This window comes from Martes martes, assembly GCF_963455335.1.
Source record: "Martes martes genome assembly, chromosome: 1".
Lineage (NCBI taxonomy): Eukaryota > Metazoa > Chordata > Mammalia > Carnivora > Mustelidae > Martes > Martes martes.
Genome location: NC_137888.1, coordinates 8320229 through 8339549, shown reverse-complemented (window position 1 = coordinate 8339549; position 19321 = coordinate 8320229). Strand labels below are relative to the sequence as shown.

The 19321-nt window shown below is 50.6% G+C and overlaps 1 protein-coding gene across 1 annotated transcript in view; it reads left to right on the top strand.

Moving 5' to 3' along the window:
- The window catches only part of SIM2 (SIM bHLH transcription factor 2), a gene marked incomplete at both ends in the record, with an annotated part of 50404 nt that overhangs the window by 25419 nt on the left and 5664 nt on the right, over positions 1–19321 (top strand). Inside the window, 3 exons of the mRNA XM_080816386.1 lie at positions 279–478; positions 5157–5263; positions 19102–19249. Of these exons, the coding sequence (XP_080672512.1) occupies positions 279–478; positions 5157–5263; positions 19102–19249 (455 nt within the window). The remainder of the gene's footprint in view (positions 1–278; positions 479–5156; positions 5264–19101; positions 19250–19321) is intronic.

Below are 19321 nucleotides of genomic sequence, written 5' to 3'. Positions count from 1 at the left end.
CTCTGATAGTGACTTGGTGATGAGTTAATTATGGATAAATGCATTACGATTGGAGTCTTACCTTATGGAGTTACTTGAGCAGAGTCAATTGGGTGAGACAACCCTTACATTCTTATGATAGTTTCCTGAGAAAGAAGCACGTTGGCCCGACCACTCAGTAGAGGCTGGGCTGGGCACCGTCCAGCACGCTCGAGGCAGGCCCCAAGCCAGGAGGAGTGGGTGTCAGTCTGCAGACCCCCGGGCTGCCAGCGGCTGACCCTGCCCTCTGCCCTCCCCAGGTCATCCACTGCAGCGGCTACTTGAAGATCAGGCAGTATATGCTGGACATGTCCCTGTACGACTCATGCTACCAGATCGTGGGGCTGGTGGCCGTGGGCCAGTCGCTGCCGCCCAGCGCCGTCACAGAGATCAAGCTGCACAGTAACATGTTCATGTTCAGGGCCAGCCTCGACCTGAAGCTCATCTTCCTGGATTCCAGGTGAGTTTGGCACCTGCTCTTCCTGCAGAGTTCTGGAAGACCCCGACGGTGGAAACTGCCCCGAGAGCTACGCTGTTAAGCCAAAATGTGATGAGGAATAAGTCATACTAAGAATGCAAGTGAGAGAGGTGCCTGGGTGGCTTGGTCAGTTGAGTGTCTGCCTTTGGCTCAGGTCATGATCCCGGGGTCCGGGGATCGAGCCCCGCATTGGGCTGCCCGCTCAGCGGGGAGCCTGCTTCTCCCTCCCCCTTTGCTGCTCTCCCTACTCGTGCTCTCTCTCTCTCTCTCAAGAATGTGAGAAAGCGATTTAGTGGAACCAGGTCATGAGTTGAAAGACCCGCTATCAGCCGTAGGCCTCAGGGCATAGCCGCTTCTCCAGGTACTAGGTTTTATATTATTTTATATTATTTACTTCTCCCTTCATCATCTCACTGGAGTAGGAACTGGAAACACGTGTTGTGGACACAAGTTTTTGAAGGTCCACGAGGTCGGGATTGTCTTGTATCTCCGTCAAGTAGGTAGGACCTTACAATCGAAAGAACGTAGTGGTGCGGGTGGTGGGGCGGGGGGCTGCCCACGCAGGCTGGTGGGAGGCCATCCGAGCTGTGGCGGCCACCAGAGCTGAGGCTGCGAGCAGGCAGGCAGCCTTCCCTGGGGAAAGCTGTGGCCTCGACCTCCCTGGGGGCCCCCGTCTGGCCCTGGCCTGGGAGGGCGCCCCCGGCGGGCGGGGAGGGTCAAGATGCAGTGGCTCCAGACCCGGCTCTCTCAACCTTCCTTTCCCTTCTTACCTGAGGATGCGTGCAGGTCCGAGGCTCTGCGCCCCGAGAGACAAGGGAGCGTGAACGAGGCAGGAGCACTGATTTGTGTTCGCTGGGCCCGCGGCAGCCTGCACAGGGGAGGGGCTGCTGGAGCGGCCGGGCCGTCCCCCCAGGGCAGCCCTCGGGCTTCACCCGCCTGGAGGCCTCAGGCCTGTGGGGCTTCTCTGGGCGTCCCTTTTCTCATCTGTGAAACAAGTCAGCCCTGCCCTGCCCACTGGGCTACCCACGACCAGACAGGAAGCATTTGTGAAAGTGAAAAGCCTGGTGGGCCTGGAGTCCTCAGCGGCACACGGAGGACTCGATGTTCAGAGACCCCACTTCTGCTTTTTGGTGTGTGTGGCTAAGCTTTCTGGGAGAGAGAGAGAGATACATCTATATGTAAATATATAGATATATATGTTTTGTTGTTGTTAAGATTTGTAGGTTTTTTTTCCCATCTTTTTAACTGCGGTAAAATATACATGCCATAAAATTGGTCATTTTAACCAGTTATGGGAGAAAACCACACATATCTGGTTAGGGCCGGGAAGAGAAGACAGCAGTTAGCTTAGTTCATCGTTAGCACACCTCAGAACCTCAGAACCCTGCAAAGGTAAAGTGACAAAAGGTTGACATGACGCACTTGGCCTTTGTGCTCCCAGGAGCTCCAAGCAGAGTACACAGAACTCTTTGGGGGAAGGAGGCCAGCCCCTGTGGGCAGGCAGACGCTGACAAATGCCGTTTCCTGCAGGGAAGACAGGCACCTGCCTGGAGGGGCCCAGGGTGGGGTGGGCTGCCTGGAGTGCGGCGGAAGTGACAGAAGGCAGTGGTGGGGAGGGGTTCTTTCTGGATTCGGGAGCCACTTTTAAAAGTGAACTGAAAAGAGTTCCAGTTCTCCAAGTTCATTATTTTGTCACTTGGGGGAGGTTCTCCCTTGTTATGTCTGTCTCCTAGTTTTCCTTTGAGGGTTCCAGGAAAAGTCTCTGAGGCTCAGAGAATTCTCTAGAAGAAGAAAGAGGGAGGTCTCCCCGGAGAAGAGATTTCAGGTCTTCTCACATGGTTCAATGCATGCAGCTTTGAAACAAGAAGGACAAACGGAGGGCTTTGCGGAAGAGGGTGTACAACGTGAGCTGACAGGCCAGACTGCTCGGGGAGGGAGCCTCAGGCATGGGCTTTCTCGAATGCCAGCATCCTTCCACTTCAGGGTGAGGGCCAGACCCCTGAGGTGAGTAGGAAAGAAAGACTGTGAACTTGCAGAAGGCATCCTGTCTCTGCAGAAGTCGCCTATGGTTCTCCCAACTAAGTACCAGGAAGCTTCTAGCAAAGCTTGTGAACTCCAGTCATCTAAGAGATGCTTAAGAGAGAGATGAGCTGGAGAATTCTTCACCCCACTCTGGTCTCTGGTCCGTTGTAGCTCGGTCTCTGAGAGGTCTCTGGGCTGGGGGACAGAGGGGCTGGCCCAGGACCCAGAGGTCAGCAGAATGGCCCGGCGGGGCGGGAGATGTCAGCTCCTACATCCAAACCCCAGAGGCCACTGTGTGGGCTTGGCTTGAAGCCCAGCAGCCCTAGAGTCACGGGCCTGGGGGGTGGCCACTGGGCCCCCCACCCAGTGTAATCCCAGACACAACTGAACTCAGCGTAACCTGAAATTAGGTTCATAGGGGTTTTGTGGTATTTCACTTTGAAACTGTAGCTGGTGCTTTTGCTAAGGATGGGTGAACCCAGCCATGTTTGGGGTTTGGCAAATCCCTCTGACAGGTCTTCAGACACTGGAGGTTTGGAAAAAACCAGGAGGGCATGCTGCCAGACCCTTCTCTTTCCCTTTAATTTTTAAAACCAGCGTGCACTTTGATGAGAAACTTAATACATATGTTTCTGATTCATTTACACGTTCGGGGCCGTTGTTCTGTAACTTTGCTTCCAAAGGGTCTGGGAAGCCTCTTTCATCCCCACACCGTAGAGATGCCTGGTTTTCTTTCTGGGGGGACGCCAGGTCTCAGTTTTCCTGCCACACAGTTCGACTCCAGTGGGGCCTAGAGTTCTAGGTGGCCCTTAGACAAGTCCCCCGAGCCCCGAAAGGCTGTGGCAAGTTCCCTTTCCCGCCTACCTCCAGCCCCATCTCCTTCCCACCCTGGAGGAACACCATGGAAATGTGTACACCAAATAGTGAGTAATTCTAGGGAAATATGAGGCTCCCGGAGATTTACAACCCAAAGCCCGCACAGAACTCAACAGAAAGGGGAGCAGGTTACAGAATGAATGTGAGGTCAAGTTTCCCCGTTTCATTTCTAGCCAACATTTCAGATAGAAGCCTTCAGGACCCCCAGTCCCGGCCCGGCCTCAGGCCCCACCTCTGCCCCCCAGAACCGTCTCCCTTCCCTTAGAATCCTTCTTGTCCTCCTCTCTCATCTGTTCTTGAATATCTGTCACCAAGACGCTTGGGCCACCTCCTCCGAGGGCACAGCTCCCAGCTCAGTTGCCCAGGGCCTGAGGAACAACACCGTTGCGCGTGCCCTTTTCACCTCTGGAGGGAGTGATCCGAAGGTCAGTGATGATGTGGGCTTGGACCTTGAGAGCCGCTTTTCTTCAAAGAGCTGATGTGGGGCCTCTTGAAGAGAATCTGCATTCCTGGGGCTTGATGAGAACAGAGAGGTGATAATGGCAGGAAAGCCCGGGGACATGCTGCCCTTTCGTCAGCAGACTGAAGGTTTACCTTGCAGTCATGCTATTTGTGGGGGCTGTTCTACTGTTTTCTGGGGGCTGCACGACCATGCTCCACTCATAGGAGGGGTCATTGGCTCCAGCTAGTCTGAATGAGCCACCGCCCAACCAGAGCGTCCTGAGGCCATGGCATCCGGTGAGACATCAGGGCTCACGCACTCAGTAGCCCGGATGTGGAAACCTCCCAGGTGGCCATCAGTGGATGAACAGACAACCCTAACATGATATCTACATGCGATAGAACCCAACCATGAAAACGAACCACATCTATCACAGGCTACAGCATGGGCAAACCCTGAAAACATGATGCCAGGTGAAAGAAGCCAGACACAAAATGACGTATGCCAAATCATTTCACCCCCCTGCGATACTTTTTTAAATTTTTATTTATTTATTTGTCAGAGAGAGAGTGATCACACAAGCAGGGGGAGTGGCAGGCAGAGGCAGAGGGAGAAGCAGGCTTCCCACTGAGCAAGGAGCCCAATGTGGGGGACTCAAATCCCAGGACCCCAGGATCATGACCTGAGTCAAAGGCAGCCACTTAACCGGCTGAGCCACCCAGGTACCCCACTTCTAAGATATCTAGAATAGACAGATTCATAGAGACAGAGGGAGAGTGAAGGTTGTCTGCGTCGTGGGGTGCAGTGGGGAGTTCTGGAGATGGAAAGGGTGCTGGTCCCACAACGTTGTGGATGTACTTACTGCACTAAATGTACACTTAAAAATGGTTAAAATGGCAAAGGTTTTCCACTGTGCATATTTTACCATAATAAAAAAACAAAGGTTCCCATTGGACTGTCACCCAAAAGCCCCAGGAAAGTGGGTCTTTCCCTCACTATCAGCATCAAAGTTCAGGTGTAAACGCCCCCAGAGAAGCTTCACCCCAAAAAAGGAAAACATGGTAAGCCATCAAATGTTCTTCTAGCCGGCGGTTTCAGAAGAACATTCCCGCTCACAAATAGTGCTACATCCTGCACTGGGCTAGAGTTCAAAGACTGTCTTCTTGTAAAAAAGATCATTCTCGGTTTTCAAAACCAACATCAGCCCCCCTCCTCTGAGCCTTTTAGCACTTGATTCGTTGGCCAAACCAGTATTAGTTTAAATGAAAGGCGATCTGCAGAGCAGAGTAACCCACGGAGCCACTGCCCCCCTCCCCCCAGGGTGACCGAGCTGACCGGGTATGAGCCGCAGGACCTGATCGAGAAGACCCTCTACCACCACGTGCACGGCTGTGACGTCTTCCACCTCCGCTACGCGCACCACCTCCGTGAGTACCGCTCACTCGCGCAGCCGCCACTGGGCTGTGGGCGGGGCTCGCTGGGGGCGGGGCTCGCTGAGGGCGGGGCTCGCTGAGGGCGGGGCTCACCGGGGTGTGGGCGGAGCGGGGAGGCCCTTGTCAGGTACCACGGTCGTCTGGTCGTCCGCTGTGCACACGTGAATTTTAAACTTCCTGCGCACCCCATCCACCCCTCCGTTAAGCACAGCTACCGGTGCGTTCTCAGCCGTCCAAGCTCACCTTCCGGTGATGTGGCGGGGGTGGGATGTGCGGAAGCTGCTGGATTGGAGATGGTGGATTTAGAACCCGAATGTCTCTATGACCTCTGGACACCGGCTGCAAGTGAGGGCAACTAGCAAAAGAACCAGCGCGTGCAGAGTCCTTACTGCTGTCGGGCACTGGTTTAAGTGGTTACACATGTTGCCAGCCCGGTGAGGGAGCTTCTCCTGTTCATAGCTTTCGTTTACCGCTGAGGAGGAGCTGAGGTTCAGAGAGGTGCCGCCACTTGCCTGGGGTCACACAGTGAGAGGCAGCAGGCGGCCTCTGGCCGCTGTCCACCACCCGGTTGGCTAGCTCGGGGGAGATCCCAGGTTCCCAGGATGGGAGAAGTCAGCATGGAAAGAGGGAATAATCGGTATTCGATTTGCCAATGCAGACAGTTGGGTGAACATCTGCATGGCGTGGCGGTGGGCCGCAAGTCACTGAAATGTTTAAAGAAGTGACACTTTTCTTCCGGAATCCAACTTGAGGCAGTAAAGAAGTGGCATGGAGCAGGATACCTCATCTTCTCACTGTCTCACTGTCCAGCCTTCCGGGCCAATGGCCGGCTCAGGGGTGCTTGGTAAGGGGGTCCAGAAGGTTGGAGGAGCCGGATCCTCTCCTGCCCCCATTCTCGCTTTGCTTTGTGTTGACGAGGAGGCGATCGAGGACAAGTGGCTGGTGTCGGGCTGAGGGTGGACAGCAGGTCAAGGACTGCTCGCTCTGGCCACATCGTCTGCCTGCCCAGTCGTCTCTCATCCCAGTGGGTATGGCAGTCACTGGGGTGTCGCTAGGCAGACTCACCCAGCTTCTTCCTGCTCCCATTTGATTCACAACCGCGAGGAGAGGTCGCCGTGCACGGCAGACTCGGAGTTGTGAGCCGCCTTTCTATTTCTTGTGTTTCAATAACCAAATCGTGATACAAACATCCCTGTCGTTCTTGAAAGCAGCTTGGTCAGGAAGCAACTGCTGACCATTTGGACGGGATCTATAGGTTGGCCTTGCTCGGATGGGGGCTGGTACAGGGGTGGGGAGTGTCGATTACAGAATGAGTTCTCGGGGAGACTTGCCCGGCAGAAGGTAAGCTGAGAGTATGTGCTCTAGAGTCACGAGAGTGGTCAGGAGATGAAGAGGCATCTGCTTTGAGGGTGTTGGAGCGGCAGCATCACCACAGAACAGTCTAGAAGGGAGGACAGGCGTGAGGGTCCTCATCTCCACACCACCTGGGGGAGCCCCTGGGAGGGACATTCCCAGCCGCCACCACTGCAGAGGGAGAAGGCAGGCAGCTGCTCTGAAAGCCTCCACCCCACAGGTCCCCAGCCCCCCTTCCATGAAGGCAGGAGTTCGTCAAGACCCCAGCAAGCCCTGATATCCCCCAAATCACGTGCAGGAAGAGTTGCTCCTCGACGTGGGGCTGCACTGGAGGACATTAGGCCTCTAAACCCAGAGAATGAAATCTTACGGAATTAAAAGTCTTCGTTTTAAATCTCATCTCTTTTTTATTTGTAAGATTTTATTTGTCAGAGAGAGAGAGGATGCACAGCAAGGGGAGCACAGGCAGACGGAGAAGCAGGCTTCCCGCTGAGCAAGGAGCCTGACGTGGGGCTCGATCCCACAACCTGGGATCATGACCTGAGCCGAAGGCAGACGCTTAACTGACTGAGCCACCCAGGTGCCCCTTAAATCTCATTGCTGCCTGGCTCATAGAGGGGAGCAGGAATTTTTTTTTTTCCAGGGGAAATAAATATTATTTGTGCTTTGGAAATGTAATAAAAGCCACAGTGATGATCAGCATGAGGCTCTTGTGACCCTGACACAGTCTGGATGCTTTTCATGTGTCCATTCTGACCTTTCGTCATTGAGGGGAGCTGGGCGGCCCTTATGCCCGTTGTCCAGCCGAGCAGGTGAGCCCCGGGGATGGAGGCCTGTGGGCGGACAGCAGCTGAGTCAGACAGGACTGGGGTCCAGGCCTGTTTGGCTCTCAAGCCTTGAGCGGTTTCCGCCACAAGGTGGCTCTTAGATATGGAGACATGAGCCCGTCTTTGCTCCATCAGGAACCCCAATCTTGCCAAGCTCACCCGGCTTATGAAGGGACTTTATTTATTTGGGAGGTCCTCTGCAGTTTGTATGACAAATTCACCTTATCCCACTTGGGATTTGGTATTTCTAGCTATCTCGACAAGGGAGCCCTGAAAGGGAACGCATTCACAGGCTTCCAGGACACACAAGGAAAAGACAGAAAGAAGCATTTAGAAACCAGAGAGAGCACGGTGGTTTTTTTTATTTTCTCCAAATGGGCTAGAATTGGTAAATCAAAGAAAATTAAAAATAGCAATACCGGCAATGATTGCTACTGCGCAGTGACCTTCGCGACGGTGGAGAAACGACCACCGGGATCAGGAGGTAGAGAGCATAGCCCAGCCAGGCTGCGGGGAGATGGGGCGTGGCCTGGGGATCCGCCATGAGCCCCATGTGTGTCTCAGACTCCCTTCACCAGCTTTTCCTGATAGAAACTAGAGCACCTTCGACAGTGAGAAATAGCAGAGGCTCTTACCACACATACGGGCGGGAATTAGGCTTCTAGAGCTCACACCTTGGCTCCAGGATTGGAACATTCTTTGGATACCCCCCCCTCAGGAAAGCCATTAATTTCGCCTCCAAAGCTGGGACTCTCGGATGAGCAAACGTATTCAACAGGCAGAGCGTGGTTTTTGGACGCCGGGTGTTTATGGGTGTGGAGCTGGGGCAGTTTTGAAATCTCTGTGTTGTGAGGTAGCTGGGGCTCTGAGTCTCCTTCCCACGCATAGAACTGGGGCCAGAGGGGCCAACTCCGGGCCCCTCTGACTGGGACTCGGTCATGGCGCCAAGGCGGGTGAGCTGAGGTATTTATATTCCTGTTCCTGCCAGTCATCGGCTGACGGCCGCTCTCGGGGCTGTTAACCCCCCTGCTCCCCCACATCTGTCCGCGTGGGCTCTGCCAGAGAAAGGCCTCAGGAAGGAGATGGGGGCGTCGGAAGTTGCTGGGTGCGCTCCCTGGTGAGGGTTGCGATGAGGCATCTGTCAGAGCAAAGGTCCAGCGGGCTGTGTCTCCTCAGCCTACCCCCCGCGCCCCGCGTTGGTCTCCAGCCTTCGTGAGGGTGTTCTCCATCCAGCCCTCCCTCCTCACCTGCTGCTCCCTCACCTCCCAGCCCAGGTGGTCATCTTGTCCTCGCAGGCACTGGTCACCTCTCTCTGAGAGGCCCTGTCACCCCCACAACCCAGGGACCCAGTTGGTCAGTTCAAGTGTTGTCCATACCCGGACTCCTGCCCTGTGGGAGCTGGGGGAAGCCAAGCCTCACCCCACTCTTTCCCAGTTCTGTTTTCACTCCTCGTCTGGTGTCCTCTGCTATCCCGTCTCCTCCAGGAGGATGTGTCCAGCTCCCTCCAGCCCTGCCCAAGGCCCTGAGTTCTTGTTTCTGGACAATGCTTTCGCCTCACGCGCTTCGGATCCTTATGGGGACTGTATTGGTCTGCTTGGGCCGCCATGACAAAATACCCCAGGCTTAAACCACAGAAATGTGTTTCCTCACAGTTCTGGAAGCTTGAATCTGAGATCAAGGTGTTGGCAGGGCTGGGTTCTCCGGAGGCCTCTGTCCTTGTCTCGTAGATGGGTGTTTTGTTCCTGTGGCCTCACGTGATCGTCCCTCTGTGTGTATCCGCGTCCTCGTCTGTTTTTATTATAAGAACACCGGCCGTACTGGATTAGGGTCCCTCCCATTACTTCATTTTATTTCTGTTACTTCTTTAAAGATCCTATCTCTAAATACATGACGTTCTGAGGTACTGTGGGGTGGGACTTCAACACATGAATCTGGGTAGAACACAGATCAGCCCATGACAGGGACTGTCTCTCAGAGCTCTGTGTCCTTCCCCAAGTAGTAGGCCCAGCTGGACCGGCCGGCTTCAGGGGGACGGGTGAGAAGTCCGAGAAGGCAGGATTCATCGTTTGGAAACGTGACTTTTCAGTCCTGTCCCGTGGTGCTACAGTAACTGATGGCAGGGCTCCGGGCTGGGCGCCAGCCTCCCTCCCTCCCTCCAGGCTTCACCTGGATCCTGGATCCACAGTGGACCACGCCAACCTGGGACTCATTCATTCTCATCACAGCTGGAGCTGGCTTGGTGTTTGCCCCGGGAGGGCAGGCCCGCCACTTCCTTTCCTTCCCCCACAACGGAAGACGGCCAGAGGTGGCAGGACTATGGTGACCCTCAGAACTCCAAGGCCTTGGGGGGCGCTGGCCTCCTCTTCTAGGGAAACACACACACACACACACACACACACACACACACACACGTCTTTGTAGTTGATGAGGTCACTGAGCAGAGGAAACATCTGCCAGCACCCAGGGAAGCCACTGTCCAATTTTCCAAGGCCAGGTTTTCTCCACACGGGCGTCCCAAACCCAGGAATCCCGGGAGATGGGGGCGAAGGGCTCTGCCAGCAGCAGGGTTAGACGTGAGGCCGTGGTGACTCTGGAGGAGCACCGTCAGCCAAATGGTTTTCACACATTGTTCAAAATATTATCTTAACCCAGAGCAGGGACCCACAGGGTCCAAAGAAAGCACAGCCCCTAAAGAAAGAGAATTCAACACCTTCCAGAAAGTTAGTTTCCTGAGGAGAAGCAGAACACGGGCTTCGTGAGGTCAGCAAGACGGGGCTGGCATGGCCCTGGCACCTCGGCCTCTGTGTCCCTGTGGATCTGGGCCTTCCCCGCCAGTCAGACTGGGCCAGCACTTTCCCCTGAAGCTTCTGCGAGGACAAACAAACCCAGATCCTCTAGGGAATGTATTTGACCCGCCCCACCCCACCCCCCAGCCTTCTCCTGACCACCATCCCGAGGTGGCTCTGCTGAGTGTGGGCCCCGGCACGGGCCTGACAGTCATGCGGCCTCAGGCGGATACACAGCTTGGGAAGGGACTGACATCTGCGAACCCGATGATTTCTGTTGAGGGACACTGGACAGATTTCTTGTGGACACAGGAATTTAGAAGAACTAGGATGTCCAGAAAGCTATTGGTCCAAGATGGTCAGAGAATGTCACCTAGCTCTCTAGTTAGGCCCCTCTCCAGAGTGGGCCCAGATCACAGAGAACACAGGCCATGTCCAACTGTCAAGACATTCTGATATCCCAGAAAGGCTTCAAAGCCTGAATGTGTGGTCTAGAGTTCAAGAAATAACTGTTATAACAATATGATAGAGCAGCTGTAGACACCCATAAAGAACATACCTTAAATGGCACACAACCCAAATGTTTATGGGGCCAGGCCGGTGACATGTATGAATGGGCAAATGGAGGGCAATAGGGAGTGGCAGAGCCTGTGGCTAACACTTGACCATCCAAAGGCACCCTGAGTCACAACAGCACTGGGCCACCAGCAGAGCCCATCCACGAGCTTATGTGGTACATGGGACACCAGTTTGCCTAACTGTGTGAAACAGGGGACAGAGGTCTTCAAATGAAAGATAAAGTTGAAAGGAGTGTCTCATCTACTGTGACCATTTGCATTTCAAGCGACACTAGCCTCTGCTGCTGGCCTTGCTTGTGGACTTGGACTGGATGACTACATTTAATTCATACTCAGATCCTTTTTTAGATCCTATCGTCCAAGCAGAGTCTGGAGGTGGAGGCATCTTGGTCCTGCAGGCGAAGGTGTGGGGAGCCTGTGCGTGAAGGGGGAACCACGAGTGACGGAGCAGTACAGAATCCTAGAAAGTGCAGCGTGATCCATGCGTCGTCCTGACCCCTGGAAGCAGTTTGGGACATCTAGACGTGTAGACTGTACCTTCGGGATGCAGATGGGTCAGGCTCAGCCCAGCTTCGGTGGTCGGTGCCACAATGTGGCCCTTGGGGACATTCTTCCAGAAGGGGCGTCCGTGTCGTGCTACCCGTGCTACCCTCAGCGTGGAGCAGGGCATTGTGTGGGGAAGGTGCACGCCCCCTTCCTGGGGCTTTCTTGAGTCTCACCGACTGCACTCCCCCAAGGCCGAGCCGGCCCAGAGGATAAGCGCAGGAGAAGCCCAGGGATTGCACTCACCCGTTTTCCCACGGGGGGTGTTTTCCTGGCGGGGGCTGAACACGACGGAAATGCACTCGTGCGCAGTTCTGGGGACCAGAAGCCCGAAGTGAATGTGTCGGCAGGGCTGGGCTCCCTTTGGGGCCTCGAGGCAGGATCCTTCCTGCCTCTTCCAGCATCTGCTGCCGCGGGCCCATCCCTCCAGTCGCTGCCTTGGCTGCTTCCCCCCCCCCCCACCCCCACCCCCGCCGGCGGATGTCTTCTCCTCTTCTGTCTTAGGGGGGCATTTGTGTCGAGGTAGAGCCCACCCCATTCCAGAACAATGTCGTCTTGAGATCTTTAACAATGACACCTGCAGAGACCCTTTTCCCAAATATGGTCACATTCGTAGGTTCCTTGGGTCAGAAGGCAGAACGTTATCTTTTGGGGGAACACTATTCAATCAAGACAGGCATTTCTGGTGTCCTCTTCAGCTCTTCGTATTCAAAACCAAATAGAAATTGCGCTCCAGGCCAAGGTTTACTGTCCTCTCAGAGGCTGAGAGGCCTAGTTGTGCCTTCAAGAGGAATTCCAGAGAAACCGGGCAGGCCACCTACTTTTCTGGATAGCAAATTCACCAAACCAGAATCTCCACCCCAAAGTGGCCTCAGAAAACCACGACCACTGGCCTCCATGCCAGCATGGGCCACCCTGATTTCGGAAACATCCTGGACCATGATGTTGGGGATATTATGTTTTAGAAGCTCCAGAGCCAAGACCTCTGCCCCCAGAACTCACAGCTTAGGGGAGTCTCCAGCCTGGCCCTGTCTCTCATCTCCAGGCAGGGCCTTAGCTCATAGGCCTCCTCCTCGGGATCATTTCAGGCAGCCAATTAAGAATGACGGACTGGAGGGGGAGTTAGAGCAAACCAAGCCATGTTGTGACTAAGCATCTAGGATTTCAGCTTGGGTTGATACGTGGACTATCACCATGGGTCATAGAGAAGAACAAAAAAAATTCAGTGTCTATGTTTGTTTGGTCTCCGTATCTAAGCCCCATCCCAGCAGAGGCAGGGAGGGCCAGAAATAAAATCTCGGCAACTTCTCCCATCGGAATCCTAATATGAAATATTTGGGATAAACTGGCTTTATTGTATCTGGCTTAGATGATTACGGATAGGTTTTAGGAATGTTGTAAGAAGTAAGGGAAGCATGGGGGGCGCCTGGGTGGCTCATTTGGTTAAGTGTTCGACTCTTGATTTCAGCCCAGGTCCCAGTCTCAGGGTCGTGGGATTGAGCCCCACACTGGGCTCCACGCTCAGCATGGAGTCCGCCTGGGATTCTCTCTCCTCCTCCCTCTGCCCCTTCCCGCTGCACATGCGCACTCGCTCTGTCTCAAAGGGGGAAAAAAAAAGAAAAGAAAGAAGGAAAGTATGAAGTACAAGATAGGAAAAAGGAAAAGCATACGGTCTTATTGCCAGGGGCACTATGGATACCACTAGGAACAGACTTCAAAGTTGAGGAGCCTCATAAGCATTTCTGTTGAGGAAGGAGCGGCCACTTGGGAAATCCCCATGTGGGACCCTCGTTGGATCTTACTGCGTCTCTTTGGGGGCCAAAGGCAAATTGGTTCAGCCTTCCTTAATCTTCACCTCTCCTTTCACATATAGCTGCAGAGAACCTTCTGGAGGCTACAGCCTCCTCCTCCTACGGGGGTCACTTGGAGGAAAGGGAGTCAGGACACCCAGCCTGGGGTCCCAGCTGTGCCCTCAAGATTTGTTGGCCCCACTTTCCAGGGATGCCTGGCTCCCACGGCGGCATGCATGCAATGCGTGCAAACCTGAGCTGGAAATAGAAACCATGGATCGTGCTGTTAAAAGAGCAAACCCCAGGGGCGCCTGGGTGGCTCAGCAGGTTAAGCCTCTGCCTTCGGCGCAGGTCATGATCTCAGGGTCCTGGGTTCAGGCCCCACATCGGGCTCTCTGCTCAGCGGGGCCCCTGCGTCCCCCTCTCTCACTGCCTGCCTCTCTGCCTACTTGTGATCTCTCTCTCTCTGTCAAATAAATAAGTAAAATCTTAAAAAAAAAAAAAAAAAAAGCAAACCCCAAGAGGAGAAGCATTAGAAAGATAGCTCTTTGCTGCTACCTCTGTCTGTACTTTTCAGCATGGAATCTCACTCCTGTCAAGGGAGCCCACGCAGGTGCACATGCCAAGCCTGGGAAGAAGAGAGCCCGTGTCTGTCCTGTCCCAGAGAGCCCTGCCCCTCGTCTGGGTGGGATGGCGGTCCTGGGGCTAAGTAGGGGGCCTGTGGCCTGATTCGTGCTGCATTTCCACTTCCCGACCCCCACACAAACGACTTAATCATGGGGAAAATAAGTGTTCACTTTCATTAAAAAATGAATACCTCCTTATTGTTGGAAATGTAGACTATCAAGAAAAGCTGAGAAGAAAATGAAACTTTCTTGTAATTTGACCTGTCAGATAATGAGAGTTAATATGTATCAAATCCTTGCTGTGGGTCTTTGCCACTGTTCTAAAGCTTCAAACAGATTATCTATCCTCCCAGCAGCCGGGTGAGGTAGGGAGTATGATTATCCTCTTGTTCTAAATGGGAAACTGAGCCACAGGGGGTTAGTAACTTGTCCAACATCACACAGTTAGCCGGGGTGTATATGTGTGTGTGCGTGTGTGTGCACTTTTTCCTACGGGTACTCTCTGCCCTTCTAAATCTTGTCTTTTTTTTTTTAATGAGACATAATTGACATGTAACATTATATATGTTTCAGGTGTACAACATAATGATTTGACATCTGTATGTGCTGCTACACGACCACAATGAGTCTAGTTAACATCCATTACAGTATATAGTTATAATTTTTTTTCTTGTCTTGAGAGCTTGTAAGATCTACTCCCTTAACAACTTTCCATACATAATACAGTGTTATTAACTAAAGTCCCCATGCTAGACAGTACATACCCAGACTTATTTACTTTATTTATTTTTTTAAAGATTTTATTTATTTGAGAGAGAGAAATCAAGAGCACTAGTGGGGAGAGAGGCAGAGGGAGAAGCAGACTCTCTCCTGCACACAGAGCCCGACTCCAGGTTTGATCCCAGGACTCTGAGATCATGACCTTAGCTGAAGTCAGATGCTTAACTGACTGAGCCACCCAGGCGTCCCTCCAAGACTGAAATAAATATTTCATAACTGGAAGTTTGTACCTCTTAACCCCTTTCACCCATTTCACCCACCTGCCACCCCTCACCTTGGCAAGCACCAACCACTGGTCTGTTCTCTGCATCTATGAACTATACATATATATATATATATACATATATATATATGTATATATATATATATGTATATATATATATATTTTTTTTTTTTTAAGATTGCACACGTAAGTGCGGTGACATGGTATTTGTCTTTGACTTATCTCACTGAGCATAATGCCCTCCGGGTCCACCCATGTTGTCCCAAATGGCAGGATTTCCTTCTTTTTTTAGTGGCTGAACAGAATTCCTCTCTCTGTGTGTGTACATATATACACCACAATTTCTTTATCCGTTCATCCACAGATGGACACATAGGGTGCTTTCGTTTTTTGTCTTTTGTAAATAATGCTGCAGTAAACATGCAGGAACAGATGTCTTTTCAAGTTAGTATCTGTTTCCTTCAGAGAAATACCCAGGAGTGGAATTTCAGATGGGTCAGATGGTAGTTCTGTCTTAAATTTTCTGAGGAATCTCCTTACTGTTTTCCATAGAGGCTGCACCAATTTATATTCCTACTGATAGGGCACAGGGGTTCCCTTTTCCCTACATCTTTGCCAACACTGTCAAATCTTGTCTTTTTGATAGTAGTCATTCTAACAGGTGCGGGGTGATGTCTCCTGTGATTCTGATCTGCATTTCCCTGACAATTAGTGATGTGATGAACTTTCTCGTGTACCTGTTGCCCTCCTGTATGTCTTTGGGAAAATGTCTATTCAGACCCTCTGCCCAGTTTTCAGTTGGGCTGTTTTATTTATTTATTTTTGCTACTGAGTTGTGTGAGTTCTTTGTATATATTGGATATTGACCCCTTATCACATATATGATTTGCAAATATTTTCTCCCATTCGGTAGGTGGTTGATGGTTTCCTTTGCTGTGCAGAAGCTTTTCATGATGATGTAATGCCACTTTTTATTTTTGCTTTTCATCTTTTAGGGAATTTGGGGGGGGTCCATACGAATTTTAGGGTTGTTTGTTCTGTTTTTTCGAAGGATGACACTGGAATTTTGATAGGGATTGCATTAAGTCTGTAGATTGCTCTGGGTGGTATGGGCATTTTATATGAATTCTTCCACTCCATGAACATGGGATATCTTTGCATTAATTTCTGTCTCCTTCAGTTTCTTTCATTAATGTCTGTAGTCTTTAGGGTCTTTCACCTCCTCAGTTAAGTTTATTCTTAGGTATTTTATTCTGTTTGATGTAATTTGTAAATGGGACTTTTTTTCTTAATTTCTCTTTCTTTCATTATTAATGTATAGAAACTCAACAGATTTTTGTATATTGATTTTATATCCTGCAACTCTACTCAATTCATTTATTAGTTGTAAGAGTTTTTTGATGGAGTCTTTAGGATCTTCTCTATCTGCTGTATCATCTGCAAATAGTGACAATTTTACTTCTTCCTTTGCAACTGGGTTGCCACTTATTTCTTCTTTTTCTTATCTAAGTGCTCAGCTAGCACTTCTGATTCTGTTGAATAGAAGTGGTGAGAGCTTTCCCCTGTTGAGTGTGGTGTTAGCTGTGAAGTTGTCATGAATGGCTTTTATTATGTACAGTGGGCATCTATATCCCCACTTTGTTGAGAGGGTTTTTTTTTTTTAATCATAAATGGGTGTTGAATTTTGTCAAATGCTTTTTCTGCATCTATTTTTATCCTTCACCTAGTTAGTGTGGTGTATCCTACCGACTGATTTGCAGATATTGAACCATCCTTGCATCCTGGATGTAAATCCCATTTGATCTTGGTGTGTGATCCTTTTAATGTATCGTTGAATTCAGTTTGTTAATATTTTGTTGAGGATTTTTGCACCTATGTTCATCAGAGATATTGGCTGTAATTTCCCCTTTTTTGTGGTACCCTTGTCTGGTTTTGGTATCAGGGATATGCTGGCCTCATAGATATGTCTGAAAGTGTTCCCTCCTCCTCTGATTTTCCAAAGAGTTTGAAAAGGATTGGTATTAACTCTCCTTTAAGCATTCGGTGAACTCACCAGTGAAGTCATCTGATCCTGCACTTTTGTTTGTTGGGAGGTTTGGATCACTGGTTCAGTCTCCTTAACAGTAATCATTCCTTAATAGTAATCATTCCTGTTCAGAATTTCTGTTTCTTCATCATTAGTCTTCATAGGTTGTATGTTTCTAGCAGATTATCCATTTCTTCTAAGTTGTTCAATTTGTTGGCATGTAATTGTTCACAGCAGTCTCATATGATTTTCCTATTTCTGTGGTCTTGAATGTCTTATTTTCATTTATCATTATACCATACACATTCCCCATAATATTACAAAATTCATATTAACCAGTATTCCAATAGCTGCATAGTACTCCAAAATTTATTTACCATCTTCCCTAATTCTTAGGCAGTCAGGTCTCCCCTCCCTTTTTTCCCAGAATTATAAACAGAACTGCTTATAACAGGATCAATTATTAGAAGTGAAGTCATTGTGTCAGTGGATATGAGCCATCACACTGCTTCTGAGATAGACTGTACCAATCCATGCTTCTCTCAATGCATGACAATGCCTCCCACCATACATTAGCTGACATCACCCATTGTCAGTTCATTATTTTCTTTGAGATACAATCCACATAGTATGAAACTCACCATTTTAACCATTTTCAGAGGTTTTCCGTATATTTACAATGTCATGCCACTGTCACACTGAACTCTTTACCGAGTTCCAGAACATTTCCTTCATTCCAAGAAGAACCCTGGTACCCATCAGCAGTCTCTCCTGGTGCTCCTCAGCCCCCAGTTCTGTCAACCACTAAGCTGCTTTTGGTCTCTACAGATAATGCCTATTGTGGACATTTCACATAAATGGAACCATACGCTATTTGTTTCTTTTTAAATGTCTGCTAATTTAATGAATGTTATCTAGCTTTGAACTAAGCAAATACATTGAACATTTGTTTCTCATTTATCTTTATTCTTTGGTGAATTGTTTTTTCAGGTCCTTTTCTCATATTACTTTTAGGGTCTTAATGTTTTCATTGATCCATGTGAACTCTTTATATATTAAGGCTTGTAGCTCTTTGACTATCATATTTGCAGTATTTTTTCTTCTGCACCAGAATACTTTACAGCAGGTGTTAAAATGGATGATAAAGAGGCACCCTTAATATGAAAAGCCACAAAAGGCAGTGGAGAACCCCAGGAGGCTCTGCCTAGTGGCACAAGACGAGGGCTAAATTTCTGTGTCTGTGAGCCCCCAGGAGGTCCCTTCAGTGCCAACTAGTGCAAGCACAGAATTTGTCCACCTCCCCAAATCCCTGTTCAGGTGGCTTCTAGGTGGCTATAGAGCATATAGAGCATCCTTCTCAAAGCAGGAATGCTCTATAGCCATGACGTGGGCATCAAGGGATACATTTTAGATTTGTGCTGGCCTCCCCCTCCCTGGAGAAAGCTAACTGGGACTTTCTCCTCTCCACTGCCCACCCAGAGCTTCTGGCACTTTCCTTCCCCTCCAGCCTGTGCTCTCCAGGCCCTGAGAGAAATGAGTACAGAGACTTTGGATGGGAGTGTGGCTTAGCAGTCTGGAGTTTGCGCCCATGCGTGGAAGAGGGGCCTATAGGCCCAGTGTTAAGAAACTAGCCAAGCAGAGTTCTTTCCTACATATGCAACATAGGAAATTAACAGGCCCGAGGAAAAGTGGGGCTGATGGGAAGAAAATATAAAAGGCATCAGAACAGCAGTCTCTCTGTGAATACACACATGTTCTGGAGAGTAGCAAATACCAACAACAATTTGACACTTGGTTGAATGTACTTATTATTTTGTTTAAATAACTACACCACCCCCTCCCCCTGGTGCCTATTAAGGGTTTTGGGGATTAAGGGTTTGGGGGATTATAACATAATCATGGCATTTGGGAAACCGAAAAGCAGAACCAATTTTATCGCTCTGCCAAGTGTAAATGTTGTATGGGGACTAATTGTTTTTCCCAATGAAATCAGTGACTATTACATTTGACGGGGGAGGGGAGTGCTACTGAGACCCCTGGAAGCCGTAGGTAAAAATCTTGCCTGCGTGCGTGTGTGCGTGTGCACACGTGTGCACACGTGTGCATGTGTGTGCGTGTGTGTGCATCCAGGCACGCACCGTCCTGCGGAGAAAGCCCATTCCTTTGTCAAGTTCTCAGAAGCATCCTTGACCCCGAAAAGCTCCAGAACCGGGACTGTGGGTTATTCATGGGGGGTCGATGTCCCCGAAGCTGGGGCCTGCTAACTGCCCCTCGGGACTCATGTCATCTTGTGCTTGCAGTGCTGGTGAAGGGCCAGGTCACCACCAAGTACTACCGGCTGCTGTCCAAGCTGGGCGGCTGGGTGTGGGTGCAGAGCTACGCCACCGTCGTGCACAACAGCCGCTCGTCCCGGCCGCACTGCATCGTGAGTGTCAATTATGTCCTCACGTAAGTCAGACGTATTTGTTTCCTTGCTCTCTCCTCCTCCCGTCCCTCATCAGCCCGCTCCCACAAGCACCA